This window comes from Haliotis cracherodii, unplaced genomic scaffold, assembly GCF_022045235.1.
Source record: "Haliotis cracherodii isolate W230 unplaced genomic scaffold, xgHalCrac1.p SCAF_10, whole genome shotgun sequence".
NCBI lineage: Eukaryota > Metazoa > Mollusca > Gastropoda > Lepetellida > Haliotidae > Haliotis > Haliotis cracherodii.
The window spans coordinates 25,215,206-25,237,370 of NW_027266265.1; the positions used below are offsets into that span (position 1 = coordinate 25,215,206).

The window sequence follows — 22,165 nt, forward strand, 5'->3', positions numbered from 1 at the left end:
AACTGTTTAAGATGGGCATTGAGATCTGCCTTATTTCCTGCAAATTCTAAAAAAACGCCCTGATAGGCCTTCGAGCTAAACCCAAAATGATGGAATCAACTTTGAAGGTATAGATGCACCTACACCAACGTCACAAATTAATAAGTTAGTAAAGCATAATAATTTAACTATAAATGTTTGGGGCATTCCAAAGGCACTGTTGTACACAGGTTGAGCTCTGCCCCGGAAAATATTTCACGAATCAGTTTATTTCTGCTTAAAAAAGATAGTAAATACCATTAAAGCTTATTTGAGAGGCTTTTAGAAACTGGAGTACTAAGTAAGGAAACAATTTATGGATGAACAACTTCTTTATCACAATTAGGAGTGACGTTTCAGTGTAGTGTAGTGATTGATCACTTGCTTGATAAGGATGTTAGAACCTACACAGTAAGGACACACATGGAAAATACAGAACGCTGTACTGGATACAGTTTTACATACAAAACTCAAGAACATAAGGCTTGTGCCTCTACAAAATGAACAGAGAATAAGAATCAGGGGAAATGTATCACATACTGAGCTCATGTGCATGACAAAGGATGATTGGAGCCTATAAGAAGGCAATGACAGAGGAGCTATAAATCACCAAACAATACCAATCCCCGTTGTATTTCTTAATGTAAGAGGGTATGATTCTCATCTCATCATGCAAGCTACCTCAAAGACTGGCGCGTGTATTCCTAGTTCTATGGAAAATTATACATCATTCTCTTTGACTCCACCTACATTATCCAGACAAGGAAGGGAAAGCGAAAACAAAACAAAGTAATTGACTTAGATTCATAGATAGTTTCTGTTATCTTCTCTGGGCCGTTTAGCTAATGCAAACAATCCTGATGACTTTGCTATAACAAGTCAATACACTGATAAGTTAACTCGACATTTGTTGTAGAGAAAGGGTGTCCTTGCGAATATATGGATGATTGGTCTAGGTTTGATGAAACTAAATTACCACCCATTGAATCATTATAAAGTAACTTAACATAATCTAAAATAACTTATGCTGATTACAAACATGTTCTTAATTAGGTTGTAAGAACTTAGGCGATTATCATGATCGATACTTAAAAATTGATGTACTATTACTCGCCAATGTTGCTGAGATATTTATAAAGACCTGTTTAAATCAATATGGTATGGATCCAGCATGGTACTATGCAAGTCCCGGACTCTCGTGGGATACATTATTGAAGAAGACCAGTATAGAACTAAAACTACTTGCTGATTATGATATGCACTTGTTTGTTGAGAAAGGGTTCAGGGGTGGTAAGGATTCTGATAAAGGGTACATACTAAGTTGACTTAGAATACCCAACAAATTTGCATAAAAACCATAATAGTTATCTGCTAGCTCCTGAAAGATTAATGTTTAATAGAGATTGGATGTCTGAATATCAGCATAACTTGATGGGAAATAGCAAGGTAGCTAACGTAGAAAAAATCGTACCCAATGTGATGGATAAGACAAAATATATAGCACGTCCACTATAGAAGTTATTAGGTATGAAGCTAAAGAAAATACATTGAGTTCTTAAGTTTGATCAAAGCTTTTGGATGGAGCCCTGTATAAGGCTGAACACAGATTTAAGAAAGATGGCTACTGGTGAACCTACATATGCTCATGAATAACTCAGTATTTGGTAAAACTATGGAGAATATAAAGAAGCGTGTTGATGTCAAATTGGTCAGATCTAATGAGGAAGAAAAACTAAGGAAACTAATAGCTAGTCCTGCTTTAAAAAGAAGTATGATATTGGATAATGATAGTGGCATTACATATCAGGAAGAGTAATATAACGTTCAGCAGACCAGTATACGTTGGTATGTCAAAACATTTAATGTAAACGATTTTTATTACAATGAACTTCAGAAGCAATACCGTGAAAGATGCGAGGCGTTATATACTGATACAGATTCTTTGTTAATGGAAATACAAACCGATGATGTGTATAATGATATGGCAAAAAAAAATGGATGTGTATGATTCAAGCGATTACCCAAAAGATAATCCATTGCACAGCACAGTAAATAAAAAAGGTATTAGGTGAAATGAAGGATGAGTGTGCTGGATTAAGACCGAAGATGTATTTATTCTATAAAGAAGTATGTTAGTGGGGAGATACGAAAAGCTAGAGGCGTTAAGAAGTATGTGGTAAAAAAGCATATAAAACAATACAGAGTGGCATTATACAACAGTAGGACATTCAAACTTTCAGAAGTGACAAGCACAGAATATATGGATTAAGAATGAATAAGACATCATTATCCCCCTTAGACACAAAGAGATGGATTGAGAAGGATGGTATTCGCGCTAGACAACTATTCCTGCATCGCCGCCTCCGACTCACGTTTTATGCTTCGCCCTAGGGATGGTAGACGTCGTGTTTACAGGCGTCGCGGTAACTGCGCGAAACTGCATACAGGAAGTGGACAAATTTAGTGGTGGTAGTGTGAAGATGTGGGAAGCCATCTCCTACTCTGTTAGAACAAACTTGGTGCAAGTTCCTGAGTATTTAACGGCACAACGTAACACGGATGAGATTCTTCGGCCACACGTGCTTCCCATAGTGCAACAAGCGAACGGCAGAGTGGTTGCTACCATGGGACGACGATGCAAGTCAGTCTTGGACTCTAATGGTGACCATACAAGATAACGAGAACAGATGACCTTCACCTTGAAAATCTGCTGTTCCATGTGTGCCATATGGAACCTGGGTCAATGGCAATAGTGTGTGTCAATCTTGAAAATCGATTACCATCTGTTGATTATTTATATGAGATATAAAATCTAAATCTAAAATCACTTTTGTGTTTTATTTTGGCAGAGCATATGCAAAGCGACTTTTTGTTGTATGGTATCATCTTTGGATGTTTAAAGGTTCACAAATGTATTAAAATTGGATTTTTTATAAGTATCGTTCTGGCAAAAACTATGCTTACTGGAAAACAATCAGGAGGTTACACTCATATTCCACACCAGATTTCTACACAGGGCAAGATGTTAGGCTCCTTTGGATGGACATTTTCCTCCCTGTAATTATGGGGGGCACAGCTAGGGGCGCACCACACCAAGCTGACACAACACATACGACATAACTACAATAGTGTTAAAAACAGCGTTAACCCCAGCCCCCATATATATAAGTCCTGGTATCGAAAGTAAACTGTGCAATAGGGTGTCTAAGCTAGACACTAGCGCACGTGTTTGCACTGAGCACTTTCAACAGTCATACGAAAATCAGAAATATTCAAATACACTAGACAATGTGATATGGTGTTTGTAAGTTATTCTTGAACAGTGCTTGCATCCAGTTTGTGAGTTATGAAATTTGTGAATCATTTGAATCAAACTGACCAGTATTGTCGACCTTTTGCACAGCAGATTTTGTACAAAATCCTCGAATTTAACAGCCGTTATCTGCAGCCATTTTTCGTGTTGTGTATACATGTCGAACATACCAGTCATATAGCTGGATAGTGGGCGTTAAACAACAAACATGAATCTGAGGTCCACAGGATGTCTTACCGAAACAAATAATATTTGATTAACGACGATGATGTCATTTTAAACATGAACGTTAAGAACAGAAAGCTGTATTAAATGTCCAAAGGCGTACATTTCGGCCTTCGAATGGTAGCCCCAGGCTGGAGACGGAAGACAAAACTCAGGGGTGAAGTTTAAGACGACAGCAGCCATGTTTATTGATGATGAGTGGAATAGGTCGAAAAGGTACATGTTGATAATAACGTGACAGAACGCACACCGGGACCGAGTGGCCAATGTTCCCGGGTGGGGAGACCCACTCTGTCACCTACACGAGTCGATCTCTGCCGCGTCTCCCTGACTGACCATGTCTGTGGGGTTTTGTTGACGTATCACATAACGTGGGGCAAGGTCATTGTCCCGCGTCTATGTCTGTACGTAAGACCCGACGACGTAAGGAGGCGTTGATTAACATTTATAGATAGGTTGGAGATTAAGGGTCCTGCCCGGAGGGGGCTTATGATAAGAGGGATTACGCCGAATGTTTTCTGTAGGTATTAGACAAAAGGCATATAATTTCGGTGCACTTGGAAACATATTGAACCAATTTAAGATAAATGAATAAAAGTATTGAAATCGTTTGCACTATAACATAAATAACTGTTTTAGCATTTCATTTTCCTCAATCAGCTTTCAAACTTTTATTTTTTTAAGAATGAAAAATGACAAGGAGGAAATAAAGGGTTCTTTTGGCCAAACAAAGCTGTTTCCATCGAAACTGATTGCAATTTAGGGAGTCAAACACTCTGACATCCCCTCTAGGGGTAAGGGTTTGTCCCGGCAGACAAAGTTCGTGTCCACATATACTACCAACATACATGTACGTGATATGATAGAGGGTATGACATGAGGGATGTTGTTTGCCAGGCCCTGATATATGTTACATTCAAGGTAGTTTAGTCAATCTACAAGGTATGTTTGTATCATGTGTGAAGATACGTCATGTGAGGGATTCACATGTATCACGCGTGCTTTTACTCGTTACAATTGTAACAGACTGTTTGGACATTCCTATGCATCTGCAACTATCCCATCGCCCTCGCATCATTATATAGGAGCAGGATGCACATTTCCTCTTTGGGAAGGATCGCATACAGCCTGATTTCCTGGATGGGTTCTCACAGTGTACTTCCGTGCCTCCTGTCCCCACTGTGTCAGTCCGGTCTTCCCTCTCACGCTGTGATTAAACTGAAATACTGTTCACAGCGGCGTTAAACCCAACTCCCTGTGTGTAGATGGACGATACAATGTTGGCCATGTATTTGGGAAGACTGATACAGTCAGATGATACATCCGTTGCACGTCTTGTGCCGGTACGCTGGTCCTAAACAAACCAAATCTACCATACCAAATAGTTTAAATTGTTTTATAATTCTAAAATGTGTACAAACGTCTTATAATCCCCCTTCTGCCAAAACGTTTTAAGTCTGGCAGTCACGGGGAACTTTGACAGATTGATCACAGCAGAGTTGATACACAGACGTATACACTGAGGTATATCATCATTGTATACATAGCGTGATACTAGCTGTTTTACAACCGTATACTAGTATCAGAATAAAGGCTACAAACCACTCTCTCCAACAAAAAGCCATTGTTGCAGTCATACACAAAACAGCTCTTACAATAACTTGAACATATTTAACGAGATTAGTCTTATGAAACAATGCAACAAAAACACCCATCAAGTGACTGCACACCGCGACCGACAGATAAACAATATGGTCGTTGAATGTCTTCACACTGTGCACTGCGACATGCATTCTTCACACAAAGTATTATAACACAAAGTCCGAGTAGCCGCACATAATTGTAACCCCCTTCTGATTGGTGATCCAGGAGCGGGTGTAGTACTCGCCCTGAAACAGGAAGTCAGTACATACTACGTGAGTAGGGAATACATACATTGACAATAGGTCATAATACACAATATATGAGTAGGGTATTAATACAGACTATGTGAGTCAGGCATGGATACACACTATATCAGTCAGGTATAAATACACACTTTTTGATTTGGGTATTAATACGCACTATGTGATACGGGTATTAATAAACAGGTTGTGAGTCTTGTATAAATACATACTATGCGAGTCTGGTATTAATACACATTACATGAGTAGGTAATTAATACCCACTATGCGAGTCAGGTATAAATACAAAGTATGTGAATAGGGTAGTAATGCACACTATGTGATTCCGGTATTAATACACACTATGTGAGTCGGGTATTAATACACACTATTTGATTTGGGTATAAATACACACTATGTGATACATGTATTAATACACACTATGTGACTCTGGTATGAATACACACTTGTGAGTAGGGTATTAATACACACTATGTGCGTCAGGTATGAATACACACTATTTGAGTCTGGTATTAATACATACTATTTGAGTCGGGTATTAATACACACTATGTGAGTCAGGTATTAATACACACAATGTGAGTCAAGTACTAATACACACTGTGTGGATAGGGTATTGATACACACTATGTGCGTCAGGTATTAATACACACTATGTGCGTCAGGTATTAATACACACTATGCGAATAGGGTATTAACACACACTATGTGAATCTGGTATTAATACACACTGCGTGAGTCAATTATTAATACACACTATGTGAGTCAGGTAATAATACACACCATGTGAGTCAGGTACAAAAGTATAGTATGTGAACAGGGTATCAATACACACACTGTGAATCAGTTATTAATACACATTATGTGAATAGGGTATTACTACACCATGGGAGTGGGGAATTACTACAAAGTACGTGAGTAGAGTATTACTACACACTGCGTGAGAAGGGTATTAATACACACTGCGTAAGTGGGGTATTAATACACACTGCGTGAGTAGGGTATTAATACACACTGCGTGAGTGGGGTATTAATACACACTGGGTGAGTAGGGTTTAATACACACTGGGTGAGTAGGGTATTAATACACACTGCGTAAGTGGGGTATTAATACACACTGGGTGAGTAGGGTATTAATACACACTGCGTGAGTCAAATATTAATACACACTATGTGAGTCAGGTAATAATACACACCATGTGAGTCAGGTACAAAAGTATAGTATGTGAACAGGGTATCAATACACACACTGTGAATCAGTTATTAATACACATTATGTGAATAGGGTATTACTACACCATGGGAGTGGGGAATTACTACAAAGTACGTGAGTAGAGTATTACTACACACTGCGTGAGAAGGGTATTAATACACACTGCGTAAGTGGGGTATTAATACACACTGCGTGAGTAGGGTATTGATACACACTGCGTGAGTGGGGTATTAATACACACTGGGTGAGTAGGGTTTAATACACACTGGGTGAGTAGGGTATTAATACACACTGCGTAAGTGGGGTATTAATACACACTGGGTGAGTAGGGTATTAATACACACTGCGTGAGTGGGGTATTAATACACACTGGGTGAGTAGGGTTTAATACACACTGGGTGAGTAGGGTATTAATACACACTGCGTAAGTGGGGTATTAATACACACTGGGTGAGTAGGGTATTAATACACACTGCGTGGGTTGGGTATTAATACACACTGCGTGGGTTGGGTATTGTTACACACTGCGTGAGTTGCGTATTAATACACGTTACAGGAGTAGGCTATTAATAGAAACTGTGAGTGGGGTATCAATGCGCACTATAAGGTAGAGTATTAATACACACTATAAGGTAGGGTATTAATACACACTATATTAACAGGGTAGTATGAGTTTGGTTTAACGCCAAATTACACATTTGTTTAGTAATATCACAGCGTATCATCATATTCAACTTCACGGCTCAACTATATTTTGAACGTACTTTGGGCAGATAGGAGGGAATCTCGCGGTCCTTTATTTCGCTCTTGAACCCACTCTTTATTGGGCAAACGATTGTCCTTTTGTCTTGGTCGGTTTCGTCTTCTAGCATACACAGGTCCCAGTGGTTGTCAAATAGGTTATTGTTGTTATACTTCACATCCAGGTAAAACTCGCCTTCCTCCACATCTTCATCTGCAGTAAAGATGATGGTACAACTAGAAACTAGCATGAACATTCTCCACACAACACCACAACATTGGTTAAACCCATTCAGGGCGTCGATGTGTTGGTTGTTGGATGGTTAAACAAACAGTGTAACGAAGCCACTGTCTATTTAAGCACAAACGCTTTCCATATTTTTAGATATAGACGCACATGAACACTTTGGGTTGAAAAGATGCACAACATTGAAGCTCATTTTCATATTTGATCTTGAAGTGATCCCGTCCTTCTCGCAAAGCTCGAGAGGTGGCGTTCTGGGATTTTTGTGACAGGACGTTTGACTTTCACTGCTTTAAAACACCTCCGTTATTTTCTGTGAAAGGAGTGGGACAATGTACTTAATTCAGGACATCACGGCATCTCCAGCCAACCACCCCTAGGAAGTACAAGACATTCCGAACACGTAAGTCTATAGTTATCGTGTCGCTGTGAGCGATGCATGAAAGTAAAGGTAAGTTACTCACGTAATGTGTAGTTGACGAAGGTCCTGGTTTTCAACTCCCCTGTTTCTTTGTCAGGCATCATGACGACGGTCCCAATTGTCTTGCGTCCTTTCTCGTCTGGTAACAGATACATACGCGTACATATTCGTTATTGCATTACAATATGAATCACTATTATCGAAAGAAGCAAGTTTGTTACGTGGATTGATTCCGTGCCATTCAACATATTGAAAGTCCAGCTCTGGAGTAGTGATCCAGGAACTGGGTTGTCTTTGGTTCCCGGAGCTGCTGGTCTGATTCTGGCCAAGTGTGTCATGGAGAAATGAGAGGATTAAAAATATAAACAATTGACAGTATATGTATGATCGCCTCAAACTGACATGGTCGGCAGAGCACTGGTTGTTGACAGCGACGTTGTTATCAGCATCGTATTACGTTCATGTGAATAAAACTTGGTTCCTTTCAACACCTGCACGTTATGGACTTTTAACAACACCAAATGTGCCAAGAGAGTTCAGTTTATAGGTTGCACTAAGTGTTTGACCAAAACCTATTTTCTTACACAACACAGACAAATGAGACAAATCCATCTTGGGTCACAGACTTACTCCTTGTTACATTTTCACTTTATGATAGAAACATATCCTTTTCCGTTCATTACAGAAATACGTCTCATCTCGATGTGATTATACTTAACCTCCCTGGTGGGATACATAGTATTTTATCACGTGGACCAATCAGACCTCATCATTCTGATATGGGGGTATGATAAATATCCTTGTGTATTATCTTAATGATCGAAACATGTTTAAATAAAGTGCATATCACTTGGGATTAAGTCAAATATGGATGCAATGAATAATGTATAGTGAAATTAGATGTGCACATCAGATTCACGGGCACTTGCATAACACATATATCATTACGTACCATTACGTACCTTACAACGAACTTGGTACAATAGTATGTTTGTTTGTTTGTTTGTTGTTTAACACCGTACTCAACAATATTCCAGCTATATGACGCCGGTCTGTAAATAATCGACTCTGGACCAGACAATCAAATGTTTGACCACCCGATCCCGTTAGTCGCCTTTTACGGCAAGCATTGGTTGCTGGAGACCTATTCTACCCCGGATCTTCATGGGTCTGGTACAATATTAACATAACAATATTGGTGACTACACAAAAATTCAGTTTCGTTTTTCGCCAAGGTTATACAAGTGTTGTGTTAATAAATGTGTTGTTGCTATGTAACTAATAGTATTGCTATCATACAGGAATCAGAAGCTGACTGAAAATATGTCTGATTACTACGATAGACCCCCACCGTTTTTAAGTAACCCTCGATACTTCTATATCCCAATCTAACTAAAAAACATAACCTACAGTGAGGGGAGGGGGCATACGGGTCTTTCTCACATTTAGACCCTGAACATGTTTAGTTGTTAAAAACAATCCTAAACACATTTAGACCCTGAACACATTCAACTGTTAAACACAATCCTAAACACATTTAGACCCTGAACATGTTTAGCTGTTAAACACAATCCCAAACACATTTAGACCCTGAACATGTTTAGCTGTTAAACACAATCCTAAACACATTTAGACCCTGAACATGTTTAGCTGTTAAACACAATCCCAAACACATTTAGACCCTGAACATGTTTAGCTGTTAAACACAATCCCAAACATATTTAGACCCTGAACATGTTTAGCTGTTAAACACAATCCTAAACACATTTAGACCCTGAACATGTTTAGCTGTTAAACACAATCCCAAACACATTTAGACCCTGAACATGTTTAGCTGTTAAACACAATCCTAAACACATTTAGACCCTGAACACGTTCCGCTGTTAAACACATTCCTAAACACATTTAGAACCATAACGCTTCAATCTTTTGGGACAAGGTTTGTGTACAGGATCTTAACAAATTTTACAGTGTATCATGGGCCCCGTTTCACAAAGACTAATGGCATTCGTTATGTTTTGTATAAGGGCCCTGATCTAAACTGTTTGGGCAGTTTGTGGAAACGTTCCCATGCAGTTATTGATGTATTGGCCCTGGTTTTGTTCCATCGCCCGAGTTGCGTATGCGTATGCGTATGACAGAGACCGTATGCGTGAGTCAGTGATTATCGTTTTACGCCGCTTTTAGCAATATTCCAGCAATATCACGGCGGGGGACACCAGGAATGGGCTTCATTGTTCCCATGAATCGAACCCGTGTCTTCGGCGTGACGAGCGAACGCTTAAACCAGTAGGCTACCCCACCGCCCTAGGACTTAAGGAGTCTCTATGTGCATATAATATACATCGTAACACTGGTATTTTGGTATTTGGTAATTTGGTATATACTTTAATCACAATGACCGCAAAGACCATCAACTGGAGACCCGCTACACAGTTATCCGGCTAGCAGCTACATAGCTCTTGTTGTCAATGAACACTAATATCTTCGCAATATGTCAGACCTAAAAATGATCCTCATGTCGATCCTTTATGTGAGAGGTCTGTGTCATTATTTCACATCATGTGTTTATATGGGGTTGAAACGTAATTGTAAAGTATCGATAATTACTTCGAATTCACCTACAAAACTATCGAAATATATTGACATCTAGAACAAAACTACATCTTGTGTGAGATACAATAATTTTGTATAAAGACTTACCGCAGCCGCGGTCCCACACTTCTCCCACCGATATAAAGTTATTCCTGCGAACAAAACTCCCCCAGTGTTCTGCACTGGCGTCAACTTTCCCGTCCGTCAAGCCATCTTCATCCATATTGGCTACTGTGTCATTTGTGTCGCTTCGTGCTCTGGTCGAAAATGTTCTTTTGCTGTTCATACGCATGAGTTCATCGAGCGGTGGTCTTTTGAAGTATGTGTAATAGATACCGAGGAAGCAGGTTACAAAGAGAATGGCACTAAAATAACATACAAACCGTCTCCCGACCATCCTGTTCGATGTTGAGCAGGTTTGTCCTGTGCTGTCAGATGACCGGATACCTCTATCCATACAGAATTAGCTACTTCAAATATCACTTTTCAACCAAGAGTTCCGATGTGCGACACAGATTATGCCGAGTGATGGCAGACCCCTCGAGTATCAGTGTCTGCAGAGACCGTATGGTGAAGCTGTCACCAGGTTAGATGTGACAAGCACACGTCACCAGTGATAAACACGGCTCATTTTCCTATCTATGTAGCCCACAATCTGATGTGAACTTTGCGTCACTCACATTGTCATCACTTGTCGCGATAACGCTGATGCTGAATGTACCAAATAAGACGAATTATGTCGATACCGCATACCTAGCTATTGTCACGCTGTATCTATACAGTGGCGGTTACCTGAAAGTGTGGCGATAGTAGAATGGGGGACGCCAGCACAGGGCACACACTTAACAATACTTTGAAGTAGCTTGACATAATTAAGACATAATTCTCAATACTTTTGTTCGGAAGATGAGCTGGATGGGTTTCTTCTTTGTATACGATATGTAGACTCGAATAGTGTTTGTATATGGTAGGTGTATTCGACGTTATTCTGTATATTATCGTGTATCTGAAGGGTGTTTATAAATTACAAGTGTATTCGAAGACAATCTGATTACGACAGGTGTATTCGAAGGGTTTCTTTATATGACATGTGTATTCGAAGGATACCTGTAAACACGTTAAGTCCAAGAAAAGGCTTTACATGAGAGGTGTATTCGGATATATATATATGTGTGTATATACGGATAGTTTCTACGTATAACAGGTGTATTCCAAGGGCTTCTGTGTATGACAGGTGTATTCCAAGGGTTTCTGTATATGACAGGTGTATTCCAAGGGTTTCTGTGTATAACAGATGGATTCCAAGGGTTTCTGTGTATGACAGGTGTATTCCAAGGGTTTCCATGTTTAACAGAAGTATTCCAAGGGTTTCTGATGTGTATGACAGGTGTATTCCAAGGGCTTCTGTGTATGACAGGTGTATTCCAAGGGTTTCTGTGTATGACAGGTGTATTCCAAGGGTTTCTGTGTATGACGGGTGTATTCCAATGGTTTCTGTGTATAACAGATGTATTCCAAGGGCCTCTGTGTATGACAGGTGTATTCCGAGGGTTTCTGTGTATAACAGATGTATTCCAAGGGTTTCTGTGTATAACAGGTGTATTCCAAGGGTTCTTATGTCTAACAGATGTATTCGAAGGGTTTCTGTGTATGACAGGTGTATTCCAAGGGTTTCTGTGTATAACAGATGTATGCCAAGGGTTTCCGTGTATGGCAGGTGTATTCCAAGGGTTTCTGTGTATAACAGATGTATTCCAAGGGTTTCTGCTTATGACAGGTGTATTCCAAGGGTTTCTGCTTATGACAGGTGTATTCCAAGGGTTTCTGTGTATGACAGGTGTATTCCGAGGGTTTCTATGTATGACAGGTGTATTCCAAGGGTTTCTGTGTATAACAGATGTATTCCAAGGGTTTCTGTGTATAACAGATGTATTCCAAGGGCTTCTGTGTATGACAGGTGTATTCCAAGGGTGTCTGTGTATAACAGATGTATTTCAAGGGTTTCTGTATATGACAGGTGTATTCCAAGGGTTTCTGTGTATAACAGATGGATTCCAAGGGTTTCTGTGTATGACAGGTGTATTCCAAGGGTTTCCATGTTTAACAGAAGTATTCCAAGGGTTTCTGATGTGTATGACAGGTGTATTCCAAGGGCTTCTGTGTATGACAGGTGTATTCCAAGGGTTTCCGTGTATGACAGGTGTATTCCAAGGGTTTCTGTGTATGACAGGTGTATTCCAAGGGTTTCCATGTTTAACAGAAGTATTCCAAGGGTTTCTGATGTGTATGACGGGTGTATTCCAAGGGCTTCTGTGTATGACAGGTGTATTCCAAGGGTTTCTGTGTATAACAGATGTATTCCAAGGGGTTCTGTGTATGACAGGTGTATTCCGAGGGTTTCTGTGTATAACAGATGTATTCCAAGGGTTTCTGTGTATAACAGGTGTATTCCAAGGGTTCCTATGTATGACAGATGTATTCTAAGGGTTTCTGTGTATGACAGGTGTATTCCAAGGGTTTCTGTGTATAACAGATGTATTCCAAGGGTTTCCGTGTATGGCAGGTGTATTCCAAGGGCTTCTGTGTATAACAGATGTATTCCAAGGGTTTCCGTGTATGGCAGGTGTATTCCAATGGTTTCTGTGTATAACAGATGTATTCCAAGGGTTTCTGCTTATGGCAGGTGTATTCCAAGGGTTTCTATGTATGACAGGTGTATTCCAAGGGTTTCTGTGTATGACAGGTGTATTCCGAGGGTTTCTATGTATGACAGGTGTATTCCAAGGGTTTCTGTGTATAACAGATGTATTCCAAGGGTTTCTGTGTATAACAGGTGTATTCCAAGGGTTTCTGTGTATAACAGATGTATTCCAAGGGTTTCTGTGTATAACAGGTGTATTCCAAGGATTTCTGTGTATGACGGGTGTATTCCAAGGGTTTCCGTGTATGAAAGATGTATTCCAAGGGTTTCTGTGTAGAAAAGGTGTATTCCAAGGATTTTTGTGCACGACAGGTGTATTCCTAGGGTTTCCGTGTATGACAGGTGTATGCCAAGGGTTTCTGTGTATGACAGGTGTAATCCAATGGTTTCTGTGTATGACAGGTGTATTCCAAGGGTTTCCGTGTATGACAGGTGTTTTCCAAGGGTTTCGGTGTATGACAGGTGGATTCCAAGGGGTTTTGTGCATGACAGGTGGATTCCAAGGGTTTCTGCTGTGTATGACAGGTGGATTCCAAGGGTTTCCGTGTATGACAGGTGGATTCCAAGGGGTTTTGTGCATGACAGATGTATTCGAAGGGTTTCTGTGTATGACAGGTGTATTCGAAGGGTTTCTATATTAGTAAGATATGCGGCAGATGTACACAAAGCATTTCAATATACTAGTATGACATGCCGTCAACTTTCTACTCCCTGAAGCATTAGTATGCATCTTCATAAATGCTTTTATATCAGTTATAACTAGCAGAAGCTTTGTGTGTGCAATGGAATCTCGTAACCATGACAACATTTATCTGGAAATAGCTTGGAGTGTTGACCGCAATAATGCCTGACCATCTGCAGGGTCATCTTCCAGGCATGAAAGAGCAATGTTTGGTACCCTGGCGTCCTGCTGGGACAATGCAAGTGTTATAGCCTGGTGTACAACCCACTACACCAATGAGGATGAGGAGAGACGGACTCGTCGAGTTACGACTTCCTTCCTTCAGGAAATTGAACCACTTTATGGCTGCATATATGAAACATGTCACAGAGTGTCATCTCTGATCTTCGGGTCAAGAACTCCAAGAATTTCCTGTTTTTACAGACTTTGATCGTTTAATGCACGACTATAACAATAGGATCGTGACATGGCAAAGGGAATGTTAGAGTGGGTGAGTAACTATGGCTTTAGTACAATTTTAGCAATATCTCAGGCTGACTTGGGACACCAGAAAACCGATAGTGAAATGCACGGCTTGTTTACAAAATTTATGGGACTGACCATTTGCTTTGTTTTTTGTTTCTGTTGAGTGGGGTGGACGGGTGGGTGGATGAATGCTTGAAAAATATAATATTGCTTCAATCTGAAGGAAATAAACACACACACACACACACATCGAATATCGGTCCTTAACCATACATATCACACGTGAAAGTGAATACAAACACATATCAGATTCCATACAGATTCTACAAAGAGTGTACAGAAAGAGCTTCCACACACAACTTCTGCACTGAAAAGAGCTTCCACACACAGAATACAGATTCTACAAAGAGTGTCTGCAGTGTACAGAAAGAGCTTCCACACACTGGGTCTGAACAGAAAAGAGCTTCCACACACAGTGTATGCACAGAAAAGAGCTTCCACACACAGTGTCTGCACAGAAAAGTGCTTCCACACACTGGGTCTGAACAGAAAAGAGCTTCCACACACAGTGTATGCACAGAAAAGAGCTTCCACACACTGGGTCTGCACAGGAAAGAGCTTCCACACACTGGGTCTGCACAGAAAAGAGCTTCCACACACTGGGTCTGCACAGAAAAGAGCTTCCACACACAGTGTCTGCACAGAAAAGAGCTTCCACACACAGTGTCTGCACAGAAAAGAGCTTCCACACACTGAGTATGCACAGAAAAGAGCTTCCACACACTGGGTCTGCACAGAAAAGAGCTTCCACACACTGGGTCTGAACAGAAAAGAGCTTCCACACACAGTGTATGCACAGAAAAGAGCTTCCACACACAGTGTCTGCACAGAAAAGAGCTTCCACACACTGGGTCTGCACAGAAAAGAGCTTCCACACACTGGGTCTGCACAGAAAAGAGCTTCCACACACAGTGTCTGCACAGAAAAGAGCTTCCACACACTGGGTCTGCACAGGAAAGAGCTTCCACACACTGGGTCTGCACAGAAAAGAGCTTCCACACACTGGGTCTGCACAGAAAAGAGCTTCCACACACTGGGTCTGCACAGAAAAGAGCTTCCACACACAGTGTCTGCACAGAAAAGAGCTTCCACACACTGGGTCTGCACAGAAAAGAGCTTCCACACACAGTGTCTGCACAGAAAAGAGCTTCCACACACAGTGTCTGCACAGAAAAGAGCTTCCACACACTGGGTCTGCACAGAAAGAGCTTCCACACACAGTGTTTGCACAGAAAAGAGCTTCAATGGAAACTCTTTGTGGGACTATCACAGGCAAAGTGACTGTAAATCTCGCTAAGTGTGACTGGTAAAGGTGGATGCCATTGCAAATTTGTTAAATGGATTGCATCCCTTTTCACAGTCACGCGGTTGTGCGTATTGTGGAAACATATCTTTTTATGTTCATACAACATGAATAATAGAATTTGTTACGTAAACACTTCTATTATTGAAGTTTCCATTCCAAAGAAAGTTTTACTAGGGTCAAACGACCTTCCCTTCAAGGGGAAAGTGTAATGTGGCAGTATCGTATTTTGATTGTACTTGTGATGAATGTAACTGACAGCAATTTATTGAGGCGCTCATAAAATAACAAGTGTTCTGTTTGCCTATGTTGAAAGGAATTTTGACCGGATAAAGAAATTTTCATTTCACTGTTGCCAATGTTTCATAAGTTTCTTTGTTGTTTAACGCCGAACTTAGCAATATTCCAGCTATATGACAGCGGTTGGTAAAGAAACGAGTCTGGAACAGGCAACCCAGTGATTGACCACCCGATCCCGTTAACAAGTAGCCTCTTACGGAAAGCATAGGTAGTTGAAGACCTATTCTGACCCGGATCCTCACGGGTGACTTCATAAGTAAATCCGGGATCTATAAGCAAACGTCAATACAGGACAACCCGTAGCTCTGTGCAGCTGCAAGCATATATCAAAAACGTTTATGGGTGGAGCAGCAGATACGGTAAATGCAGCTACACCGTACCAATTATGGGCATTTTCTCAGTTACAGCTATTGGGGATATCTGATGGTTCCTAAAACAACTCAATTCTTATTGTTTTATTTTTGGTACAAAACAAGATTAACAATAAAACCGAGACACCTTAGAACGTTTGAATAGGAAATAATGTCAAGATCATGATCAAGCATGGAGTAAACTTGCATAGAACTAACATTATAATTGCGACCTAAATGCCATCTTCTGACATCATTCGCTGAACCTTGCTCGATAGTCTTTCTTGCGAACGAAGTTTTATTACGTCATTCGGTCTTGATCACATCATTTCCAGTTGTGGTGACTTCCGGTGATTGAGATTTCCGTGATTTTCAAGCATGATTTCACTCTCCTACCCAGAGTTCCATGCGGCCGGCAGCCAGCGAGCATAGCACCTCTGCCACAGGCCAGCGCCATGTGACGATTCGTCACATCTTTCACAGTCCATTCAAGATATTGCATATGCTTTTCATCCGTTTCATGTTTGACAAGTCTACACATTTTCGTAAACAAATGTCAAAGAATGTTTACGGTTCATTAAGAAAGTATCCTAATACGTAAAAATCTACTTGTTTTTGCGTAGTTATCCTTTGTTTACATTGGTTCGTACAACCAATGTAAACAAAGGATAACTTCGCTCCAGGTGCTGTCATCGAAGTCCAACGGAGAGCTAGCGATACGATCACTTTGATGTAATATATTACGTACGAACGATGCAAACCTAGTAGACGATGTTCTCTGGAGATGTGAATGGTCCGAAAACGGGTGTTAGCTTTGCTTGTTGAAAACTTCCTGAAATCGTAGTCTTGAGAAATACTCACAGGTAGGTACAACTGTGCAGAATTGATTGATCGTAACATCGTAAGTGGCAGCGTTAAAAAGGTTAATTTGCAATTTAGACATGGCATTTGGTCCTGTATATCAATTTCAAAGACTGAAACGAAAATACAGCTGATGTGGCGACTTTATATCGGTTATACTTATTCACAACGAGAAGATCAAAGGTGTGTGATCATGGTGTCATTTCACACACTCAACAATGTATGCAATGCTATTTTTGTATGAGTAACAGAAAGCGAAACAAATTTAGACTTGCTCTTGATTAACCGCATCCTGACATATCCTCATATCCACTGCGACCAGGTCCACACATCAGCCAATGAAAACATTTCTCATGCAGCGATGCAGTTGCTCCGGTAGGTTCTGACCATGCCTGGTCAATCGTGACTTCCATGAGGTACCACGCCTAAGACTGGAGAGACAAAGGGTTGTAGTAAGCTTCATGGTTCTCTGTCATCCACCTTCCCGAGGCAAGAAAGTTAACTGACCTTAAAAGTCCAGTTTCCACCCTTGCCGAGCTAGGCTGGAATTACTGGGCTCGATCGTAGCGCCACCAGTGGCTATTACCAGTTATGTCTCCTCTAAGCCTCTCCTATGGACCAATCAGATTCCACCTCTCGTATCACTTGCGTTTGCTTCACAAAAAATGAGGGCGCTCAGTCAGGACGATCTGATCGAAAATCAAGATCTATATTGTGATAAAACGGGTCTTACATAGCGAAATTCATCAAATAACGTGAGCACCTTGATTAAAAACATGACAAGATTTGGAAAATATCTGCTGACAACCAGTTGGCGATGCACATGCTTTGCAAATCCTGCAATCAACCGAAATCTGCACGACAGTTTACGAACCGGATTTCGATTTCGTTGCACGATTTTGATTGAACTATGCATAGACTCGTTAGTCCAGCCAAAATGTAACTCCATAATACCAGCCTAGTTCGGCAAGGGTGGAAACTGGACTTTTATAGTCAGTTAACTCTCTTGCCTCGTGAAGATGTCTGTCATCGGACCCCATCAAGTCTAGGCTGTGAGATTTTTCTAGGGGAGCAGTGTTGACTGTTTCTTCTCAGACTCGTTAACCTCAGACACGTCTCAAATGCCAAGGTAGGCTGTGTCTTTTGTACACACTTCAGGTGTTTTGTCGGTGCCCTCCTGACCTCATGGCCAGGGGGTGCCTGGTCACGAATTTCAGACATACGAGTAGGTGTCAGCACGTCCATTCTATTCTTCGCCTTCTTCTTCTTCGACTTCTACCATGTCTCCTGCACCATGGGGAATACACCATAGGAGAGAGACGAATCACTGTAATGCCAACATAACTTATCATGAAGTGATCAGACTTCTTGTAGGAGGGGTTGTGCCATGTTGGTTCCAAACTCTTACAGTCCGTTTGACTCCAAATGAGAACGATGAATTGCAAAACAACTCGAAATCCAGGAAAGTGTATGAAACATCAATACGGTACTTGACCATGAATACCCTGTACCCAACAAAATCTGAATTTTGTTTATTTTGTTTAGAAATGTGTACATGACACGTAGGGGGACAAACCGTGGAAGGAACAGCACAAGCACGGTCTGCACGTGCTACACAGTGACCGTGTTCATTCAATGACAAGATGCGCTACTCAGCAGATGTTAAACAGTTGATGTTGAATGTGTATGATTTCTTTAGAAGTGAAGCAGAAAGAGCAAAGCCTTCATATGCAATTAATAAATTCTTGAAACGAGCTTCAAAAGCTCTTGGTATGTCCCCTCAGAAACTTCAATTTTTTGTTAGTCGATGAGATACAAATAGTCAGGCCAAGGAGGTAGGGAACATGTCAAAACCACGCAAGGTTGATAAATTAGACAGTTTTCAGAGGGATCAAGTCAGACGTGCAATTGTTAAACTGCACTCAGAAAATAAGTACCTGTACCTTAGAATTTTGAAGAAACACCTTGAAACTGACCATGATTTACGTGTTACAAAGTACAAACTATGGCAGCTGTTGCATACATTTGGTTACAAATACAAAAAGATAACTGGAGAAAATAGGGCTGTGTTGTGTGAACGGTCTGACATTGTTCGTCTCCAAAATCATTACCTTCGTACCATCAAGCAGAAACGTGAAGAAGGATATGAGCCCGTCTACTTAGATGAGACATGGGTAAACGCGTCACACATGGCCCAGCAGTCAGTGTGTACCCAGTGGTGACTGTAAGGAGTCTGGTAGAAAGTTACCAATGGGAAAGGGTGAAAGACTCATAGTTCCCCATGCTGGTTCTGCTAGTCAGGGTTTTTTCCCAGACTGTGACCTCGTCTTTAGAGCCAAGGCCAAAGACAACAGGGACTACCACACAGAAATGAACGGCAATGTATTTCTGGAGTGGGTGAAAGATAAATTAGTCCCTGCTTTGCCTACCATGTCTCTCATTGTCATGGACAATGCACTGTATCATAGTGTGCAGGATCCAGAAAGCAAGACTCCAACCTCTAATAACCATAAAGGAGACATGGTTACTTGGCTGCAACGGAGGAACATTACCTTTCCTTCTCGAGCGACGAAACTACAGCTCTATGAAATCACCAAAACTATGAAACCTGACCCCCTTTATAAAGTTGACAGTTACATCAAGGGTCAGGGTCACGCTGTCTTACGACTGCCACCTTATCACTGCGACCTGAATCCAATCGAGTTGGTATGGGGCATCGTCAAGGGTGACGTTGGACGATCGAACACAACGTTCAAATTACGAGACGTTGAACAACTCGTAAAGGAATCCCTTGGTCGGGTAACAGTAGAAACATGGAGGCGTTGTGTGGCCACAGTCGTTGACGAGATAGAGCCACGTTATTGGTCACGAGATGGACTACGGCCAGCAACAGTCCAACCTATAATAGTGGCAGTCGGTTCAGGCACCAGCAGTTCCGACGACGAGATCTATGGCATGAGCGAGTCAGATTGCGACTGAAATTATCATGAGACGGCCCCTCAAACGCTCTGTCATTTCCCATACCACAGAACGTGCAGTACATGCGTGCTTGCGCTGTGCCTTCCACGGTTTGTCCCCCCTACTTGTCATGTACACATTTCTATACAAAATTACATGATAGTTTCATAAAGAACTTCATCCATCATGGGTCTTAAAATAAACAAAATTCAGATTTTGTTGGCTACAGGGTATTCATTGTCAAGTACCGTATTGATGTTTCATACACTTTTCTGGATTTCGAGTTATTTTGCAATTCATCGTTCTCATTTGGAGTCAAACGGACTGTACCTGGCAATGATCATTACAAGTAGCTAAGTAAACAAAAGAAATATACAAACCTTCTGATGGAATATTTGACAAAAAAATAATCCAAATCTTTGTTAAACTGAAGATTTACAATTAGCCGGACAACTACCAACGTATTGTGCTGAACTGTTTTCAATGTTTGGCAAGAAAAGCCAAATACTATTACTTTCACAACTACTTGTGGACTGTGAAAAGGACGTCTGTTAAAAATCTGAAGATTTTTAGTGTGATTTTCTAGTGGCAATGATGTAAATCAGAAATAGAGATACCATCTGTCTTACAACGTGTTGTTTCAAAACGTATCTAACGAGTATCTGTAAGAATTACTGTAATTCCCAAGAGTATAACAGAACACTAAATACAATCTGTCTAGCAACCCTTATGTATGATAGGTACATCAGGCATGAGTGAAGTGACAAACATGTGCTGTGAGGACATTGTTGAGAAACCAATTGTGGCGGTTAATGTGAAGTTTTGGCAATGGCATTATCCAGGCCCCCTTAGAGGACTAGGTCAGAATAATTATTTTGGATGTTCACAATAACCTGGCTACTTAGATCATGTTGGTGTCCATAATATGAATTGTCATACTTTAATCCTAATATTCTTTCGAAATGCTGGATCTTGACCTACACTTTCCCTGGAAGGACCAAATGCACCTAAATATTAACATGAAGATGTCACACTGCCATACCTGCTTTACCTCAGATATTCCATTCAGAATGTAGTATGTTATGGGCTAAAAGTTCTTAACTGATTATATACTAGCCACATTAAGAAACTGTGCACGGAGAAAATATAGATATAAGGGCACACCGTCCATATATGAAATATAGGTTTGAACACAGCAATTATTGGAGACATTCAAACGCTCATGCACGTGCCATGCGATATGACGTCATTGATGGGGGCCTATGGACGTGCAATGTGTTACTGCACGTGCATCCTGTGCAGCTGTACACAGCATGTGCAACTCAAAATTCGAAGCGAACTTTGGAAAGCATGATCTGTGGTCATTCAAAAATTCAAAACTTCTCAGGCGCAGACACAAGCATATCACAAGCAAATCATGCCAAGATTGACAGCTGCATAGCGTCATGAAGCCATTGGAATGATCCGAGCAGGAATGAGGCAACAACAGGTGGCAACACATTTCCAACACCATCGTAACACGATATCGGCATTGGTGAGGCGTTATCAGAACACAAATGACGTTGCCGACCACCCACGTTCAGGACGTCCCCGAGTAACGACGCCAAGACAGGACAGATGGATTCGACACAGGTTCCAAACGGCAGTAACGACGTCCCAGACAATTCCTGGACTGCGCCGTATCCATCCCAACACTGTCAGGAATCGTTTACGTCAGTACGGGATTCGACCACGACGCCCTGCCATATGTCCCATCCTGACACACCGACATAGAGTCAACCGTCTAAGAAGGTGTCGAAATCATGTTCGCC

At 41.0% G+C, this 22,165-nt stretch overlaps 1 protein-coding gene across 1 annotated transcript; it reads right to left on the reverse strand.

The window, feature by feature from the left end:
• Positions 1-3,714: 3,714 nt before the first annotated feature.
• Positions 3,715-11,259, reverse strand: LOC139454202 (uncharacterized). Its single transcript, XM_071235773.1, has 4 exons — positions 10,783-11,259; positions 8,123-8,218; positions 7,438-7,628; positions 3,715-5,445 (listed from the first exon to the last, which is right to left on the reverse strand). The coding sequence occupies exons 1-4, from the start codon at positions 11,129-11,131 to the stop codon at positions 5,365-5,367; spliced, it is 717 nt and encodes a 238-aa protein (XP_071091874.1). The 5' UTR covers positions 11,132-11,259; the 3' UTR covers positions 3,715-5,364.
• Positions 11,260-22,165: the final 10,906 nt, after the last annotated feature.